The following is an 18,282-nucleotide window of genomic DNA, read 5'->3' on the forward strand; positions in this document are numbered from 1 at the left end:
AGAGCTCTGTGTTGTCAATCACAGTGTAGTTAGTCCAGCAGCAGATTTTTTCGTTCTTTTCACAGCCGTGTATATCTCGAACCGACGCGTGCTGCTGGACTCCCTGCACTGTAAGTGACAGCACAGGACTCAGAATGCCCCCCTACACACACACACACACACTTCCTGTTTTTGTTTAAAGGGAACCAATCAGCCCGTTTGGTCTGATATGGTTCCCTTGAGCATTGTATAAAGCACCTGGAGCGGCCCCGGCACGTACCGGCCGCGGCCGCAGCAGGTGCTTTGTAACGGAGAAAATGACTTTTATTTCCCGGCTTGTGACTAGATACGAGCGGGGAAGTAGTCATGGTGGGAGGCTCCCCGCTCGTATCTAGTCACTGCGCTCTGCCTGTCAGCGTGCTCAGAGGGGATGATTGACAGGCAGAGAGGTCCGTTACTGGCCTCTCTGCCTGTCAATCATCCCGCAGAGTGCGCTGACAGGCAGAGCGCAGTGACTAGATACGAGCAGGGAGCCGCCCACCATGACTACTTCCCCGCTCGTATCTAGTCACAAGTCGGGAAATAAAAGTCATTTTCTCCGTTACAAAGCACCTGCTGCGGCCGCGGCCGGTACGTGCCGGGGCTGCTCCAGGTGCTTTATACAGTGCTCAAGGGAACCATATCAGCTCAAACGGGCTGATTGGTTCCCTTTAAGCCCTGCACTTGTTAATGACAACAGGCAAAATAGCAGAAATGGTGACACCTAGTGGCCAATATTATACACAAAGAAAACATTTTTTTTTTTAATGTGAATTACAATTTTTTTAGCTATTGATGCCTCAAAATATGCAAAGTTGTTTTTGATGACACTGCCTGTTTAAAAAAGTATTGATACCTCTTGAATTTGGGGGAAGACTTGAGAAATTGCTGTTTACAGATTCTCTCCATCCAATGTGACAGAGCCTGAGCTATTTTGCAAAGGAGAATGGGCAAAAATTCCAGCCTCAAGATGTGTAAAGCTGGTAAAGGCATACCCCAAAAGCTGTGCAGCTGTAATTGCAAAGATACGTGGTCCTACTAGGCATTTACTTGGGACGTAAAATGTGAATAAAATACCTTATAAGTTTGTGTAATGTGGAAAAGTTCAAGGGGTATGAATATATATTTTTTTGTGCTAGAGTTTCTCTTACAGTCCAAAAAAATATGGTACCGGTATTTGTTTCCCAACACATTTGAAAAATCTAGATTATGCCTAATTCAGGTCTTGATATGGATTTGTCTAAATGCCCTTTTACATGGGCCAACTATCTCTAACCAGAGTTTTTAGGAGCCCGCATTCAGCTGATAATCTGTCCTTGTAAAAGAGGAAGAGATCAGCTGACAAGTGACCATATGTCGTGATTAATCGCTCACCTGGGCCACACAAATAATTGATGTATCGTCCTCTAGATGTGCAGACGATAACAATGATTTTTACGCCCCCATAAAAGATCAGATTAGCCAACGCTGGATGATTATCGACTGAATGAGTGTTCCTAGGAATGTTAGCAATAATCTGCCCATGTAAAAGGACCTAAAAGGGGTATTCTGCTCAGGTAAAATACATGTTGAATCATCGCCTCTCCGGGAGACTAACAATTCCTTCCATACTTATTATCTTTTCAGTTTCCTTCCCCCACTTCTGAGCTGCTGCTTTCTGCTCAAGACACCGAAATCTGTGTGTGAGCTATTCACTCCATCTCCCCCTCCTCCCCCTCTCTTCCGAGACGGCTCATGTAAACAGTGTGGCTGACTGCACTTTGTAATGCTGGGAGTTTTAATCTAAGGTCAGTTTGCCAGTGACCTCACTGTGATTAACCCTCCCGACATTACAGAGAGCACTGACAACCAGCCAAAGACACTGTTTACATGAGGTCAAAAATAGGAATCCCGGCAACTCACCACTTAATCATCATGTAGTTTATTCGGTTACATGCCCAGGCAGTTGACAAAGGCATACCGCCGAAAAGCGTTCTGCTGTTCACACAATTATGGTTATGTAACCGAATAAACTACAAGATGATTAAGTGGTGAGTTGCCGGGATTCCTATTTTTGATTTGTGCTGGGACTACGCTCCTTTCCTCGCGCACCACCTGCATATCACGGAGTGCCGCTCTGATTCCTTTCCATACCCTGTTTACATGAGGTGTCTCAGGGAGGAGGCGGGAGATTAAAGTGGAGCCAGAGTGAACAGCTCACACACAGTTTTGTGTGTCTTCAGCAGAAAGCAGCAGGCTCAAAACTGGGGGAAAGGGACTGAAAAGGGACGGAATTGTTAGTCTCCAGGAGGCGGGATGATTAAACACCTTGCATAAGCTTTTTTTTTCCCTTTTTCATCTCTAACTTTCATTCTACTTTTTTTTAATAACCCTTGCATTGTTTTACTGTTTTTTTTTGTACTTTTTGCCTTTTGAGAGCTCTCTATTTTTATTTGACAATGAACCTTTCTTCCTAAAGGGACAACACAAGAAAGCAATCAACAGTCTTCATCTCATGGCAGCCTTGCAAGGATCTAATTCACCAACACAGCAAATCATGAATCAAGGAAACTTAGAACAGCAAAGATCTCTTATCCAACTTGCAGCCTGCCACTTTGCCCTTGGGGAGTATAAGGTTGGACAATGAGAATGATTAGATTTGCTTATCGTTATAATCATGTAACATCATCTCCTTTAGTATGTTACTCCAGTGTGATGTATTTGAAATGATCTCTCTATGCCCAGCTTTCTGCAGAGCTTGTGAATTACGTGCAGCAGTATCCCCCCAAAAAACATAGATGCAGCATAAGAGGGAGACAGAAGTGGCCTGAACCTCCACTGGTGGAGATGGATTTTTTTTTTGACAATAAAGCTATTGCTGACCATGCATATAAGATAGCTGTCAGTAAAAAGGTGCACTTCTCTATAAAAGGGACAAGGGTGATCATCAATCATTTATCTATTGTGTAGCAACTTCAGTCACTCATTATAACTTTGCAGCTAACACTAGAAATTAAAGTGAGTCTGTACCCACAATCTGACCCCCCCCCCCCCCCCCAAACCACTTGTACCTTCGGATAGCTGCTTTTAATCCAAGATCTGTCCTGGGGTCCGTTTGGCAGGTGATGCAGTTATTGTCCTAAAAAACAACTTTTAAACTTGCAGCCCTGTGTCAAACTGCCGTGGCCTAGCATGTGTATGCATTAGGCTGGCACAACCTCTCTGTCCCTCCTCCTCGCCCTCCTCATCATTAGGAATGCTCCAGGCTGATTTTCTACTATTCATCACCTGTGTCAGCACGGCACATGGGCTGGATCATTAAGGCACCTGTGCAATGTTCAGACAGGAGAAAATGTTCTAGGGGCATTCCTAATGATGAAGAGGGTGGGGAGGAGGGACAGAGGGGTGGTGCAAAGTTAGGGCACAGATTTTCTAGGCCAGGGCCGTTTGACACGGGGCTGCCAGTTTAAAAGTAGTTTTTTAGGACAATAACTGCATCACCTCCCAAACGGACCCCAGGACAGATCTTGGATTCAAAGCAGCTATCTGAAGGTACAAGTGGTTTGGGGGGGGACAGATTTGTGGGTACATAGTCGCTTCAAAGGGAAACTCCAGTGATCCCATAAAAAAGGCACAAAAAAGTATATAGGTGAACTCATCCCCCCACCAATTGTTTGACACCTTTCCCACTTTTCTATGCTGTTCCTAGCTCCAGATTCAAACTTCTACAAATAATCCCAGTTTTACATCATGGTATCCGGGAAACTACATCTTGCATGCATTGCATTTGAGAACCAACTACTGGCTACTACTTGCTTGTCAAAAAAAGAGATAGAGATCATGTGACCTCTGTCTCAGAAGGGAGGGGGGAGAACAGAAGAGTGGAGCAGGCAGTGAGGATTTTTAGCAGCTTCAGGGTGTGAGTCAGGATGTGCTGCTGACAAACGGCCCAATTCATGTAATTCTATTGCACATAAGTTCAGACTACACTGGGGATTGAACAGGGTTAAATCTTTCTTAACTAGAGTACCCCTTTAATAACAGGTAAACATTACTTAATGCTAGGGACTTTTAAATGGTGAATTTTAAGTTGTCTCACACGTTCTGCATACAGTGCCTTGTAGCAGAATTTACCCAGTTTAGCCTCCAAGAAGGCATCATTGTGCAATTGTAACATGTCTAAGGGCCCTATTCCACCGGACAATTATCGTTCAGATTATCAATAAATCGTTCAAATCTAAACGATAATCGTTCGGTTGAAATGCAATTAACGATTAACGACCGAACGAGAAAACGTTGATCGCTTTATAAGACTGGACCTATTTTTATCTTTGCTCGTTCGCAAATCGTTCGCATTGAATAAGACATCGTTCGGTCGTTCGCAATAGATACGAAAGTCATATCTTTCCTCTTCCTTTTAGCTAACATGTGAGAAGGTCCTGGAGCTGATGAATTTTATTGTGCCCCCACCACAAGAAGCTACTAAGTCTAAGGAGGAGCAGTCTAAAGTGAAGCCTAAATTTAGAAAAGGTATTTGTGTATAGTTCTTCCATTGGAAATATCAGTATAGCCAATTTATTAAAAAGCTCTGTTCACAGTTGTGGTTGTCTCTCTAAGTTATCAGGTTTTCTATAAAACATGCTTTTCATGTATGTGCAGCATATTCAGCTAGTGTTTCTATGTCTGTTCTAGGCACTGACCTGAAGCTCTTGCCTTGCACTAGTAAATGTGTGATGCCTTACTGTCTTCAGCTGTTATTGGCAAGTATAAAGGTCAGTAAACTTGCCTATCAAATTATACTGTAACGCCAAAGATTTTAGTGAGGGCAGCACATGTGCTGGGGTGGAGGCTTACAGAAAATGGGGCGTTTATGAAGTGTCACTTTTTTTTTTTTTTAAGAATCTGTGTAACTGCATATAGTGATGTGGGTTTTTGTGTGTGTTTTTTTTCTTCTTTAGCTCAGAGCGTTCTCTGACAATAGAGATGATATGGCACTTGGTCATTTTATTGTATTACTACAGCATGACTGGCCTAAAGGAGAGAACCTTTTCTTAAAAGCCATCGGAAAGATTTGCCAGCAAGGAAACTTTCAATATGAAAACTTTTTCAACTACATAACAAGTATGTATATATTATTTTGGTGTTGTTGACTGCCATTTATAATCCAAGCTGTAAAGCAGGGGTGGGGAACCATTTCTGTGTCGAGAGCCATTCGGGCATTAATAAAATTATTTGAGGGCCGCACTCAGTTATACTGTGCGGGGTAGCGTGGGTGCGCAGCACCCGGGGCAAGGCAAAGTATTGTTCCCTTAGTGCCCCTGCTATTGTAGTTAACCCTCTGTGATGCACTTGTACCTAATGTGAATCCTTAGTGATGCCCAGTAGCCAGAGTTAACCCCCAGTGATGCCCCTGGTAGCTGTAATTAACCCCTTATCGATGTCCCTGGTAGTCTAGTTAACCCCCCCAGTGATGCCCCTGGCAGTCTAGATAACCTCACAGTGATGTCCCTGCTAGTCATAGGTAACCCCCTGTGATGCCCCTGGTAGTTATAGTTAACCCCCCAGTGATGTCCCTGCTGGTCAATGTTAACCCCCCCCCCAGTGATGCCCTGGTAGTCTAGCTAACCCCCCAGTCATGTCCCTGGTAGTGTACTTAGCCCCCAGTGTCTGTCCCAAATAAAAAAATAAACATCCCATTCACCTTTCCTCTGCACCCAGTTCCTCTTCTCTCCCCTCTAGCCTGTGCCTGTCTTCTCCTGCAGGTGGCGCGCGATGAAATGACGTCATGGCGCACGGCCTGCAGGAGACGGAAGATGTGCGCCGCTCTGGTGGGGAAGGAGCCGGCACAGACAGCACCCTCCTGTGTCTGGCAGCTGTCACAGAGGATGTTGTTTATGCCGGCTCCTTCCCCACCAGAGTGGCGCACATCACAGGAGAGCCGCAGGCTTCATCAGGAGGTCTCAGGGGCCGGATGCGGCCTGCGGTCCGGAGTTTCCCTACCAGTGCTGAAAAGGAATTACTGGCTTATTGCTGCCATAGTGCTGTGACATATATACACCTATTTTACTTATAGCTGTTTGCCTAGAAGTCCTTTAGTTTTTTTTTTTTATATACTGTATAATAATTTACAACTGTACAAAAACTAATGGGCTATAGATATTAGTAAGGTATTCCCTCTCAGACACCTGTCTATGCATTGCTTTCTTACTTGTATCATGGGCCTAATTTTGTCTGCAGATATCGACATGCTTGAAGAGTTTGCTTATTTACGGACCCAAGAAGGGGGAAAGATTCACTTGGAATTGATCCCCAATCAAGGAGTGCTGCTCAAGTGAGTGTCTACAACCACTTCTCTATTGCTTTATGCATCATTTATTGCACACATAGATAGACATATGGTGCAGCACATTGACCTACATTTTTTGTGGGTACACAGAGGTCAACAAATGGTCCAATACCATAGGGCAGAATTACATCTTTTCCAAGTGCCTTTTAAGGGTTTTGGAGGGAGGGTATTTTATATTGATGACTTCTCCTCTGGATATACACTGGCGTACTGTTCAATGGGGACGTCCAGAAACCACTACTGTTATATACTTTTATATCTTTATGCGAAACATAACAAATGTAACTGCGCTTTTTTACGCACTTGTAAATGCAGCAAACCTGGATAAAACAAATAATTAAAGTATACCTGTCATAACAGGGGTTGAGATTTGAAGCAGTGAGTCTTGTCAAATCTTGTACAAGAAAACCTGTGCAATTACACCTCTCAGCAAGCTTTCAAAAAGCCATTATGCACAAGGCTTGCCAAACCTCACTTAAAGGAAAAGTCTGGCCTGCGGCAGGGGCACGGCGGAAAGTAACAGTATTAACTCACCTCTCCCCATGCTAAGTTCGTATTCGTTATTACATTTCCTCCTGTCGACTGCTGGATTTTTAAAATGGCCAGACTTCTCCTTTTAAGTTTGTTTACAACTGAAAAAAATACTTTTTAATTTTCTCAATTAAGTTTTGTTATGCTTCATGTAAAGATATGACCATATGTCTTTACATTTGTTACCTAAGGGTCCATTTACACAGAAAGATTATCTGACAGATTATCTGCCAAAGATTTGAAGCCAAGGCCAGAAACAGACTATAAACAGAGATTAGGTAATAAAGAAAAGCCTGAAATTTTTATCTTTTCAAATCCATTCCTGGCTTTGGCTTCAAATCTTTGCCAGATAATCTGTCAGATAATCTTTCTGTGTAAATGGACCCTTAGAATTTGACATCAGTATCAGATGTCCCTCCTCATAATGATCAGCTGATAAGAGGGCACAGTAATCCCCTACAGTCTCATGTAAGCTGTGGTTCAGTCCAGGCCTATGAAGCTACTCATAAGTGGTTTTGGTTTGCCCACTGTGAATGTCCTAGCACTCTGCTATGATAACCCTGTCTAGAATTTCTGATCAGAGTCTAGATCCACTGCCACTTCCAGACAGGAACATGACACAAAATGCAGAGAAGAGCAATAGCAATATTATGGCCTTCTGTGATTGATGAATGTTTTTACTGTAGTATTTTGCAGCGGAGGATAAGTTATTACTGTTTGCTGTTTTTAAAGGAGCTCTAGCACTACCCTGGGGTTGCTGCAGCAGGAATTCATGCCTGTCCTACAGGCCAGCATAGCAACCAGTGACAGGTACTAAGTCAACAAAGCCTGCTCATGATGTGCTGTGTCCGTCAACATTTTTTCACAGCCCCATAGTTTTTGATGTTTAATGTGCAATAATTTGCCCATATATTCTTTTTATTTCAGTTTCTTATTCTTCATTTGAGTGTAAAGTTGTGACATTCAACATTATTCCACATGAGTGACTGGTGTTTGATGTCAGCTGGCCACTTCTACATCACACAGGGCAATGATATGAGTCACCCATTATACCCTCTGTAGAAGAGTCTGGAGTTATAGGCAGGCATTCTTTGTACATGAAAAAGGCAATGTCCATTGGGCAGTTTGTATCTTGTGGTCTCCTTGCCATAAATTCATGGGAGTTGGTGAAGGAGGTGCTGTAAGACTGGAAGCACCTAAAATAAGCTGTGGGGCTGGGCAAACCACATGAGTGGGTGGTGGTGATGATTGGGGGGATTTGACTAGTCTGCTTCATATACAGTGTACACATAGATAAATAGTTTTCAGCTGCATCAGACAGTTTCTGTTCAAATTAATTTTGGACATCTTTTTTTCAGCTCACTTTAGGCCAAAAGAGTGCGGCACAATTTTGTCACCTGTTTTGGTGCACAGAAATACAATTCAAAGTAGACAACGTTGCCGATGAGCCACGTTTCTGTTCTTTGCTGGTGCTATGCACCACTTTTTTGGTGAGTTTGAAGCCAACATTGTGGCTCAACAGCCTTAGTAAATCTGGCTTATTGTGTTCACAATTGCACTGAATCCAGTATTTGGCTTTTGCCATGTAAGAGGGCAAAAGTGTTGCTGGTCCAATCACCCAAACTTACAACATTACAAGTCATTATATCAGTCTTTGGGCCAGAACTTGCAGCTGTAAGTTTAAAATTAATTCAACTTCTTTCTCGTTATACAAATTAAAAATATGAAGAAAAATAAACATTATATAGTGTAGTGTGCAGAATTGTCCGATCTTTAAAAAATTGAACAATATAGTTACTGCATGGTAAACAGTGTAAATGAAAAAAGGGGAAAAAAACAGGATGATTGTTCTTTGGGTATTTTTTTTTTTTTAGTTTTATAGATCAGAAAAGAAATTGTAAAAGGCGATCAAAAATTGACTTTTACCCAATATGATACTAATAAAAACTAAAGATTATGGAGCAAAAAATGACGCCCTAACTAGTTCTAAAAGCTTTATAGGTCTTAGAATGTGAGGGGGAACATTGCCTCAATGTGACCTGGACATTTGTGCATCAATGACCTTTGGTCATGAAGGGGTTAATAAGAAAAACAACACACGCAAAAAAGTGTGTGCAAAGGAGGGCATTTAACTAGCGTCTCTCTGTAAAAGTCACAGTATGAAAAGCAAGGTAAGTTTTTGAGCTCATCCCAAATATCTCTTCATACGGTGCTGGAAAAAAACATAACTTTTTGATTTTGTGTCATCACATCAGATTGTAGCATCTATAATATTTGTGTTGAACAAGCACATCGCTGATGGCTGACACCAGTTGTGATGATGCAGGGCTGAGATGTGTATAAGGGCTCTCCATTATTTCACTGTATCTCCAAGCAGTCTGTTCTTCATAAATTTATTAGGGCACATTTACTACTGCTGTCCAATTCTTATAGCATGCCTCTGAATAGAAGGTTATTTGTATGTCTTCCTAGCACTATGTGGTTATAATGGTTTAATTCACACCAACTATTACATTCAGTTGTGTAAAACTGGTCAGTAGTTAAAAATAGCACACTTATACATAATAGCAATAAAAAGATATATTTATGTGCTTCTTATGGCACATACAGTAAAAAAGTTGGGTGCCTATGTTCCTTACCTATGCATAACAGCACTCTATAGACAAGATTCTGTAGTCAGTCTATATTATGGAATGTAAAGGAGGGTAGGAAAGTTTCACTCTATTAAATTTATAAATAATAACATATAGTCATGTTTTTCATAGGTGAGTGTCCTTCCATTGTCTATTTCGTTTGTGGATTTAAGTTAGGCTGTTAGTAATGGAGATGAATGCACCGCCTTAATGGCTGAGCCGTGGGTCACCAAGGTAGCCGATCGGAGCTTGTAAGATCTGATGACTATGTTTGACTAGTGCCAATCATTTTTTTATAGACTTTGGGGGAAATTTATCAAACATGATGTTAAGTAAAACTGGCTCAGTTGCCCCTAGCAACCAATCAGATTCCGCCTTTCATTCATAACAGACTCTTTGGAAAATGATCGGTGCTGCGGTTGAGGAATGGGGGAGGGGGGTGCTGCGGGTGAAGGGGTGGCTGTTGTTAGAGAGGGAGACAGTGAGACAGCTGCACTGATCATTGTCTCCCTCTATAATAACTTTATATTGGAAAGATGGAAAGCTACGGGTGGTCAATGTATTAATGCAAAAATAATTTTTTGGGGGGCGAATACCCCTTTAACCCACCAGATAGTAAGCAATGATCTATGGCAGTGCTGAAAGACTGTGTTCCCACATTGCCTTTTTAACTTAAACGCAATGTGGAACAAAGCCTAACACTCCCTGATCCATGGCCATACAGACAAGGGGGAGTTAGGTTATGTTCCATGGTATGTTCTATGGCATCTTCCTCTAGACTGCAGCCTCTTGTGATCATATAATTGGAACAAAAGGCTGCAGTGCAGCTGAAGATGCTAGGACACAGTGGGCCCTTGGTACTTACCCTACCTCTGTCTAAGGAGTAGACTGTAGCACTCTTAACTCCTTACTGGTAGACTGGGCAGGAGGCATATGATGTATGTGTGAAACCACAGGCCAGCACGGTAGCCTTCTCTCTTTTAAGCGGGAATCCCTGTTCAGAGCATGGACTTCCATCTTTATGATGGGAGTCCAGGCTCCTTACAGTAATCAGTAGTGCATAGATTGCTTACCCTCTAATCATAGGCTCTTGCAAGCAGGGCCCTCACTTCTCATGTGTGACTTATATATATCTCTGTAATGTCTGATTTTGTCTAGGTTTGTACCCCCAGAATTGTAAAGTGCTGCGCAATATATAGGCGCTGTATAAATAAAAATTACTGTACAGCTCGGATAGGAGTGATGTTATGCATCACCTCTTAACTCCTTACACTGTGAGCCCGGGTGCTCTGCATTAAACCCATGAAGCATAAAACCTGCAGGTGTGCTGTGAGTTTGCTACTCATTAAAGTAATTGAAATCTGTAGCACATATGTATGTATGTGAATGTACCCTAAATGTGGTTTGAATCATGCATGCCATTTTTGTGTTGCAAATTCTGGGGCATTTGCAGTAGTAAATCTGTCCCATTATGTTACTTAAAGTGGGTCTGTGAGCAGAAAAATGGGTGTAAATAAGCTCATGGCTACAATAGGGTTTCTCTATTGATTCCAGGCATATCTTGGTGTAAGTGAATGCAATCCGGTATAGAGTCAGCAAATAAGAGGACATGGGCTGGATTTACTTGGGCCTTTACCATGAAGGAGAACTCCCCCTAGTATTTTTTTTTTTATGCTGCATTTACACCTGAACCCCTGAACCCCCCGGCGATCTCCGCATCGGACCCTGTCAGCTCTGTCATGGACAGAGCCCTGGGTCGGCACGTGACCCGCAGCTCTATTCATTCCTATGGAGCGATGAAAAGAGCCTAGCCGACCCAGGGCTCTGTTCATAACAGCCAGTGGGGTCGGATATGGAGATTGCCGGGGGGTTCAGGGGTCGAACCCCCCTGCGATCTCCAAAAGTTAAATTTTCCAGGAATACCCTTTTAAGGCTTGTACTACCTTCAACTTAGGCAAGTAAGTCGAAGGCAGTAAATTTTGGTTATGTCGGGACCGGAAAGAACTATGGAATTTTAAAAAAAGGTATACCTGGAATCCTGATGAGACCCTATCTAGCCATGGGCTTATTTACACCCATGTTTACTGCTGACAGGTTCTCATTAAAGGGAAAACAAGGACAATCATATCCTGTTGGTAATACATTCTTACATATTGTGGGACTGAGATCTTTGAGATCCTACATTGACACTTTTAATGTGCGGAAGTGCCTAGTTACATGAATTCATCCTACTTTAAGGCTTTGTTCACACTGTGTACGGACAACGGCCGTTGTTTGGCACTCAAAAAACCACAGCTGTTGCAGACAGTGTTAAACAACGGCCATTGTTGCACTGAAAATTGCGTTAAAATCAATGCAGAATGGCCTGACGTGTCAGTAATTTCCACTGCGGCTGTTTGCATTGGCTTCAGTTCAACACGTTTTTCTATGACAAGAAGGGCCATTGTTTAACTTGCAAACAACGGCCGTTCTTGTCATAAAAAATACATTGCGTGAACATAGCCTTAAGGTTTTTATTTTCTTTCATTTGCATTAGAAGCATTATAATTGGAGGTTAGCAATGTCTGACCTGTAGGAACCTAACCGCTCTCCCAATCCAGCACTGTATCGCACCTCATGTCCCAAAAGATAGACTCCACCTGATCAGACGCAGGTGGCATATTGATTGAATAGACCATCAATACAAATGGTGTGTGAGCCCCTTCAGTTAAAGCCTACACATTCATGTTTACATTTTTAAATAATTTCTTTTTGTGTGTGGCAGACATCATACTGTGACCCGTGGCATCACAAAAGGAGTAAAAGAAGACTTCCGTCTGGCTATGGAACGGCAGGTCTCGCGCTGCACAGAAAATCTCATGGTCGTCTTGCATCGCTTCTGTATTAATGAAAATATTTTGCTGTTGCAGTGCTTGGCGTAACCTTTCTGCTGAGTTTATCTGGGACTTATTGCGGTCTTGAAATGTACATAGTATGGTCATGCCAGCCATCCATTGCTCATTTGTGTAGAGTCACTTATTGTTGTAAACTAAGTAACATCTAGTGGACATTCCCTGCATCAATCCATCCATCTGGTGCAAAGAAATAACATGAATTCCCTGCTACCCCATAATCTGCAAAACTTTTGTTTCTGCATCTACAGAATTAGACATTTTTATGTGATGTAGCTATATCAGAACATGATTTATGTGGAAGAGTTTTTTTTTTGTGTGTTGTTTGGGGGTATATTTAATAACCATAATTTATTTTTGACTGTTTTTGTTCTTTTTTTTATGGTCACATTTCACACTGAAAAACCTGTATGCTTTTTTTACAGTTGTTTTTTGCAATAAAACATCTATTATACTAAATCACTTAATCCAGGTCTTACATGTTTGGGCATATATATTATTATTATTCCAGCTGTTGAAGCTGTCGGCAAGTTCTAGTTGAGGTCAGCTCACCTGCTGTATCCACTCACGGTGCACGGTAAAGCCCGGAGCCAGGGCAACAAATGCAGAAAAGGAAGTCCAGCACCAGTGTATGCGGATAAAAATATCGTCCTTCTTTATTAGCAAAACTTCACATAACAGGAAACAAACATGCGATTGTTGACGCGTTTCGGCGTCTCTCACGCCTTGTTCACAACATAGCAACTATGTTGTGATCGCTTCGTGTAAAGATTCACCCTGTGTGTGAGATGGGCTTAAGTGATCTTTACAACGATCGCAATAACGATTTTTCTAACGATTTATTCGTCTAAACGCTGATCGTTATAAAAACCAAATCTTTGCTTCAAAATCGTTAAACAATTGGGCGAATTATTGCTTCATGTAAACGGACCATAACATGAGAAAATTGGCTTAATTCTCACTGCAGGTGTTGGTAATAGGTTAAACTGTATGGAAATATGTTTTCTTTACAGCCTTTCTATGTTACTTAGATTGGTGTCTCCTATATAAAATATTTTAAATTTTTTAAGCCTGTCAACCATTACAGTTGTTGATCTTTAATTATAATCCTGACAATTTTTCACTTTGATGTACAATAACTGCACCTAATAGATGTGAAAGTCAAGTGATGCTTACTTGCCAACAGCAATAAATACAAAGTGGTTGAGAAACTACATCCTTTTTTTCCTATATTATTTTTAGCATAACATCTTGTGAAAGAAATGGCAGATATTTAATTCTAATGGCCCATATCAGTCTGTTCTCTGCACTAAGTGTAGTGACCAAGGTTGAACACAAGGTGTCACCCTTTTATTTCTTTCCATTTATCGCTCTCACTTCTAATTCCGTCCTGCTAATCTCACTAGCCAGATCCAATGGCAACTAAGGAATAACCACACTCTTTCATCTCATCCTCAGATTCCTATCTGTAACAAAACTCTCAGTACAACAATTCCTTGCCGGACAGGTGACATGCCCCTACTTGGAGCATTGTATTCTCCCCTCTGCTTTTTGTCTCCAACCCTCTCCCCATAGGCTGTAAGCTCTTGCTCGCAGGGCCCTCACGCCTCATATTTGCCTTGATGGCTCCATGTTTATCTCTGTAATGTCTGATTTTGTGTGTATATTTACCCCCAGAATTGTAACGTGTTGTGGAATATGTCAATGCTGTATACATATAAAATATTATTATCACTATCAGAGGGTCAGCTTATGGTAACCACTGAAATTGATGACACCCTCATGTATCTTTGCCTCAAAATATATGTATAAAAAAGAAAAAGGAAGTCACATCTGCAGTAAACTTTAAACAAATGGTCCAGTATGATCACTGACACTTACTGGGGAAACTGGATTTACTGTATGGTCTGCAGCAATGATGTTTGTTACTAGTTTGTAAAACAACTCCCATCAAACCATATCACTGTTCAGGTTATACTGGAAGCTGTAGTGTCAAATAGACACTTATATAGCAGTGGTTAAAGGGGTACTGTGGGTAAAAATAAAAAGTAGAGTGCAGGCAGGAGGTGGGGGGAATATAATACAGAATCTATACTTATGTGCCCACTCCCAGACCCCCCACCTCCATCCTCCTGCTCTCCCTCATGCAACATTATGAGACAGCTGATGGATTGCCCGCCGGGGTCCGGTGTGTATACATTCTTTATTATGTTCCGTTCCCCATGCCCATGCTGTATCCCTTTAAGCTGACAGGGATGCTGTTGGTTCTGAATAGTGAAAGCATCTAGGAACCACAGCAACTCATCAACAAATTGGCAAACCATATAAAGACACAGAGCGGGGTGCTGAGTACCTTTATTTTGCACATTTTTCTCCGTTCTGTGCAAAAACTCACAGACCTTGCTCAAAATGTATGATTAGGCACATTGACCTTGATGAATCTTTTTTGTATTTTCTGTGTGCTTGTGCAATTTTTTTTTTTGCTAAATTTTTTGACTAACCAAACTTGGCTAAAAAAAAAACTATGCCAGGGTCTGACTGTAGTACTGCTGTAAGTTAGTGAGCTTCAGCACCCATCTGGCATATATGTATATACACACACAGTGGTTTGAAATAAATTAGAAAATCAACAAAAAGTTTTTTGTTTTTTTTCAGTAATTCAATTCAAAAAGTGACCTCATATATTATATAGGGTCATTGCCCAAAAGCCCAAAACCCAAAAGTCAGTATTTCATAAAATTTGATTAATTAACCCAAAACACCTGCAGTGGCTTTCTAAGTGTTATAAGAGGTCTAAAAGCCCTATTTCACGGGTCTTTTAGAGGAGCAAATGAGTGCTCTCAGCGCTCGTTAGCTCCTCGTTCCCCACTCGCTGCCGCTGCTATTCAACGTGACAGCAGCGAGCGGGTGAGTGCGGGGAGCTGTGGGGGGTCGCTGATCGTCCAGGCAGCCCATAGGATACAGCAGCGTCTGCTGCTGATGCTCCTATTCAATGGAGCGATGGCAGAAGATCGTTGCTGTATCAGTCGCTTGTTTTTTATCATGTTGAAAAACAAGCGACTGCAACGATCAGCCGACATGAACGATGTCGGCTGATCGTTGCACTCTATTCCACGGGACGATTATCGTCCGTAGCGGACTTATGCTTACTTATGAGGTCACTTGCGATGGAACGAACAATGGAGTATTCAAAAGACCAGTGTGCCCACTCTCATAGTTCTATGGCTATGATTAACTGACTCAGAAAGGCTGAAGTCAGGCCCAGGTGTCAATTTGGGAGGGGTGATTAGTGGTGAGAGTGGGGCTATCAGAGGGCACAGGGCTAGTGGGATGTTACAAACAAGGCTAAATGAGGGGTAATAAAAATCAGTGAAGCCATACTAGACACAAAACAGATACAAAACAGCAAAGCAAAATTTAATGAGGGCGATAGTAACTCAATGGCTGACATACCAAAATACACAGAGCAGATACAAATGGCAGAGTCTGTTAGGATGGGAGGAGTGGTAGTGCAGTGGCTGACATACCAAATACAACAAGCAGATTCAATGTATGTATATTCCTAATTTTTATATTGGAATATTTTGTAATCATGTAACTGAACATACCTTGTTTCTGGTATTCCCCTATGTGAATGTTTTTGTTACTGTTTTGTAATATGCTAAAAAATTTATTAAATATTTGGAAAAGAAAAATACAGAGGCTACACAGAGAGGCTTAACTGCTATACTGGGGGCCCAGAAGGGTCTAAGTACTAGATGGAGACAAAGAGCCCAAACCACTAAATGGGGGCACAAAACGGGCAATACAAATATAGAGGATGACGATGGAACATGAGCAAGGACAGAGCCTAAAACGTTTGTCTAACAGACTCTGTTGAGGTGAGTCATGGCTGGGAGAAGAATCCATGATGGGGAAGAAAAGGAAAAGTGAGAAGATCAGAGATCATCTATGAGTCACTCAGAGAAGACGTCCCCTTAGAGTTACTGGATGTAACTGCACTGTATGAGGTGATATTGGTCTTTGTACAGTTGACATTATTGGTCTTAGTATATTAGATTTAGTCAGTAACAGTATGGTGGTAATAGTAGTGGTTATTGTATAGCAGTAATATTTGCCCCTTGTATACTGGGATTATTGGTCTCAGTATGCAGGATTTGGTCAGTAGAAGTATTGCAGTAATATAAATGGTCTCACTCAGTACACATCTTTATATACTGGTGTTCATATGGTAGCTGAATGACTAATGTAAAGTATACAGTGTTATCATGCATGAAAATTGTCTTATAAATGTGGATGGGGTCCTTGAAAAGGGCCCAATATTGGGGTGGGGGTGGGCACTTAAAAGTTTGCTATGGGGCCCAGTCATTTCTGGTTACGCCCTTCCTGCCTACTAGGCCTCCAAAATTCCCAATATATGTTTTGCATGATTGTTTTTGTTTCTTTTTTTGCACCCTGAAGTACCAAAACACAATGCAAACCGTGTATTGGGGAAAATTCATATCCTGGTGATATTCATTGTATAGTGTTGGTACATCCTCAGGGAATAACTGGAGCAATATCTTTTAGGGCCCTATTCCACGGGACGATTATTGTTCGATTTATCGTTACATCATTCGGATCTAAACGATAATCTTTGGGGTTGAATAGCGGTTAACGATTAAACGACGAACGAGAAATCGTTGATCGCTTAATAAGACCTGGACCTATTTCTATCGTTGCTTGTTCGCAAATCGTTCCCATTGAATAAGATGTCGTTCGGTCATTCGCAGTAGCAACGAACACAATAGCGACGACAAGACGACCGCAAGAACAATCATAAGTAACGATTATCGTTCCATGTAAATGGGTGAACGATTTCAGGCTGTTCGCAATAGCGGTCGTTTGAAATCGTTTATCGTTAACGATTATGCGAACGATAATCATCCCGTGGAATAGGGCCCTTAGATGCAAATAATGAAGGAGCATTCCCATTGGTTCTAAAGAGTTTACAAACGCAACTTACTATTTCATCTGTTCAGGATCTATTGTAGTTGTAAGAACAATCCTGGAAACTCCCTAAGAATTTGCTAGTTGATTGTGCTTACTGTACCATTTCTGGCAGCCAAAGTGGCTCTCTGACATTTCCAGTCATGGCAAGGAGTTCTTTCTTTGTCAAAGGGGAACTCCAGCGAATTTCTTTCTTTCGAATCAACTAATTTCAGAAGGTTATATAAACTTATATTTACTATTTAATAATGTCAAGTCTTCCTGTACTTATCAGCTTCTGTATGCCCTGCAGGAAGTGGTGTATTCTTTTCAGTCTGGCACAGTGCTCTGTGCTGCTACCTCTGTCCATGACAGTAACTGTCCAGAGCAGGAGAGGCTTATTATGGGGATTTCTGCTGCCCTGGACAGTTTCTGACATGGACAAAGGTGGCAGCAGAGAGCAATGTGTCAGACTGGAAAGAATATCCCACTTCCAGCAGGAAATACAGCAGCTGATAATTACTGGAAGACTGGAGATTTTTTAATAGAAGTACTGTAAATTACAAATCTGTATAGCTTTCTAAAAAAAACAGTTAATTTGAAACAATAAAACATTTCACTGGAGTACCCCTTTGAACTGAATGCCAACATCAGGAAACACTGCTCTTTTGAGGTACTCAGGTGCATAAATCAGTGGTATATTGGCATCTGCATCTTGTTTGGACTACACCATTGCCAAGCATAAGAAGCAATTGGAAGACTTATGCTGGGTTTACACGGAACGATAATTTGCCCAATCGTACGATTAACGACTTCGAAGTAACAATTTTTCTTTTATAGCGATCAGCATTTAGACGGAAAGATATATCGTATGGAAAATCTGTTTTGCGATAGGCTTAAGCTATCTCGCACATAG

The 18,282-nt window shown here is 41.6% G+C and overlaps 1 protein-coding gene across 2 annotated transcripts in view; it reads left to right on the top strand.

The window, feature by feature from the left end:
• The window catches only part of INTS10 (integrator complex subunit 10), a 29,626-nt gene extending 16,769 nt beyond the window's left edge, over positions 1-12,857 (top strand). The window contains exons 12-18 of one of the 2 annotated variants that reach the window (XM_069978166.1): positions 2,477-2,632; positions 4,419-4,527; positions 4,690-4,769; positions 4,956-5,118; positions 6,235-6,328; positions 7,607-7,684; positions 12,272-12,857. In XM_069978166.1, coding sequence (XP_069834267.1) covers positions 2,477-2,632; positions 4,419-4,527; positions 4,690-4,769; positions 4,956-5,118; positions 6,235-6,328; positions 7,607-7,684; positions 12,272-12,428 — 837 coding nt within the window. In that variant the 3' untranslated portion in view covers positions 12,429-12,857. The remainder of the gene's footprint in view (positions 1-2,476; positions 2,633-4,418; positions 4,528-4,689; positions 4,770-4,955; positions 5,119-6,234; positions 6,329-7,606; positions 7,685-12,271) is intronic. The other variant, XM_069978167.1, reaches the window with a different exon arrangement.
• The last annotated feature ends 5,425 nt before the right edge of the window (positions 12,858-18,282 follow it).

The sequence above is a fragment of the Dendropsophus ebraccatus genome, chromosome 7 (assembly GCF_027789765.1).
Source record: "Dendropsophus ebraccatus isolate aDenEbr1 chromosome 7, aDenEbr1.pat, whole genome shotgun sequence".
NCBI lineage: Eukaryota > Metazoa > Chordata > Amphibia > Anura > Hylidae > Dendropsophus > Dendropsophus ebraccatus.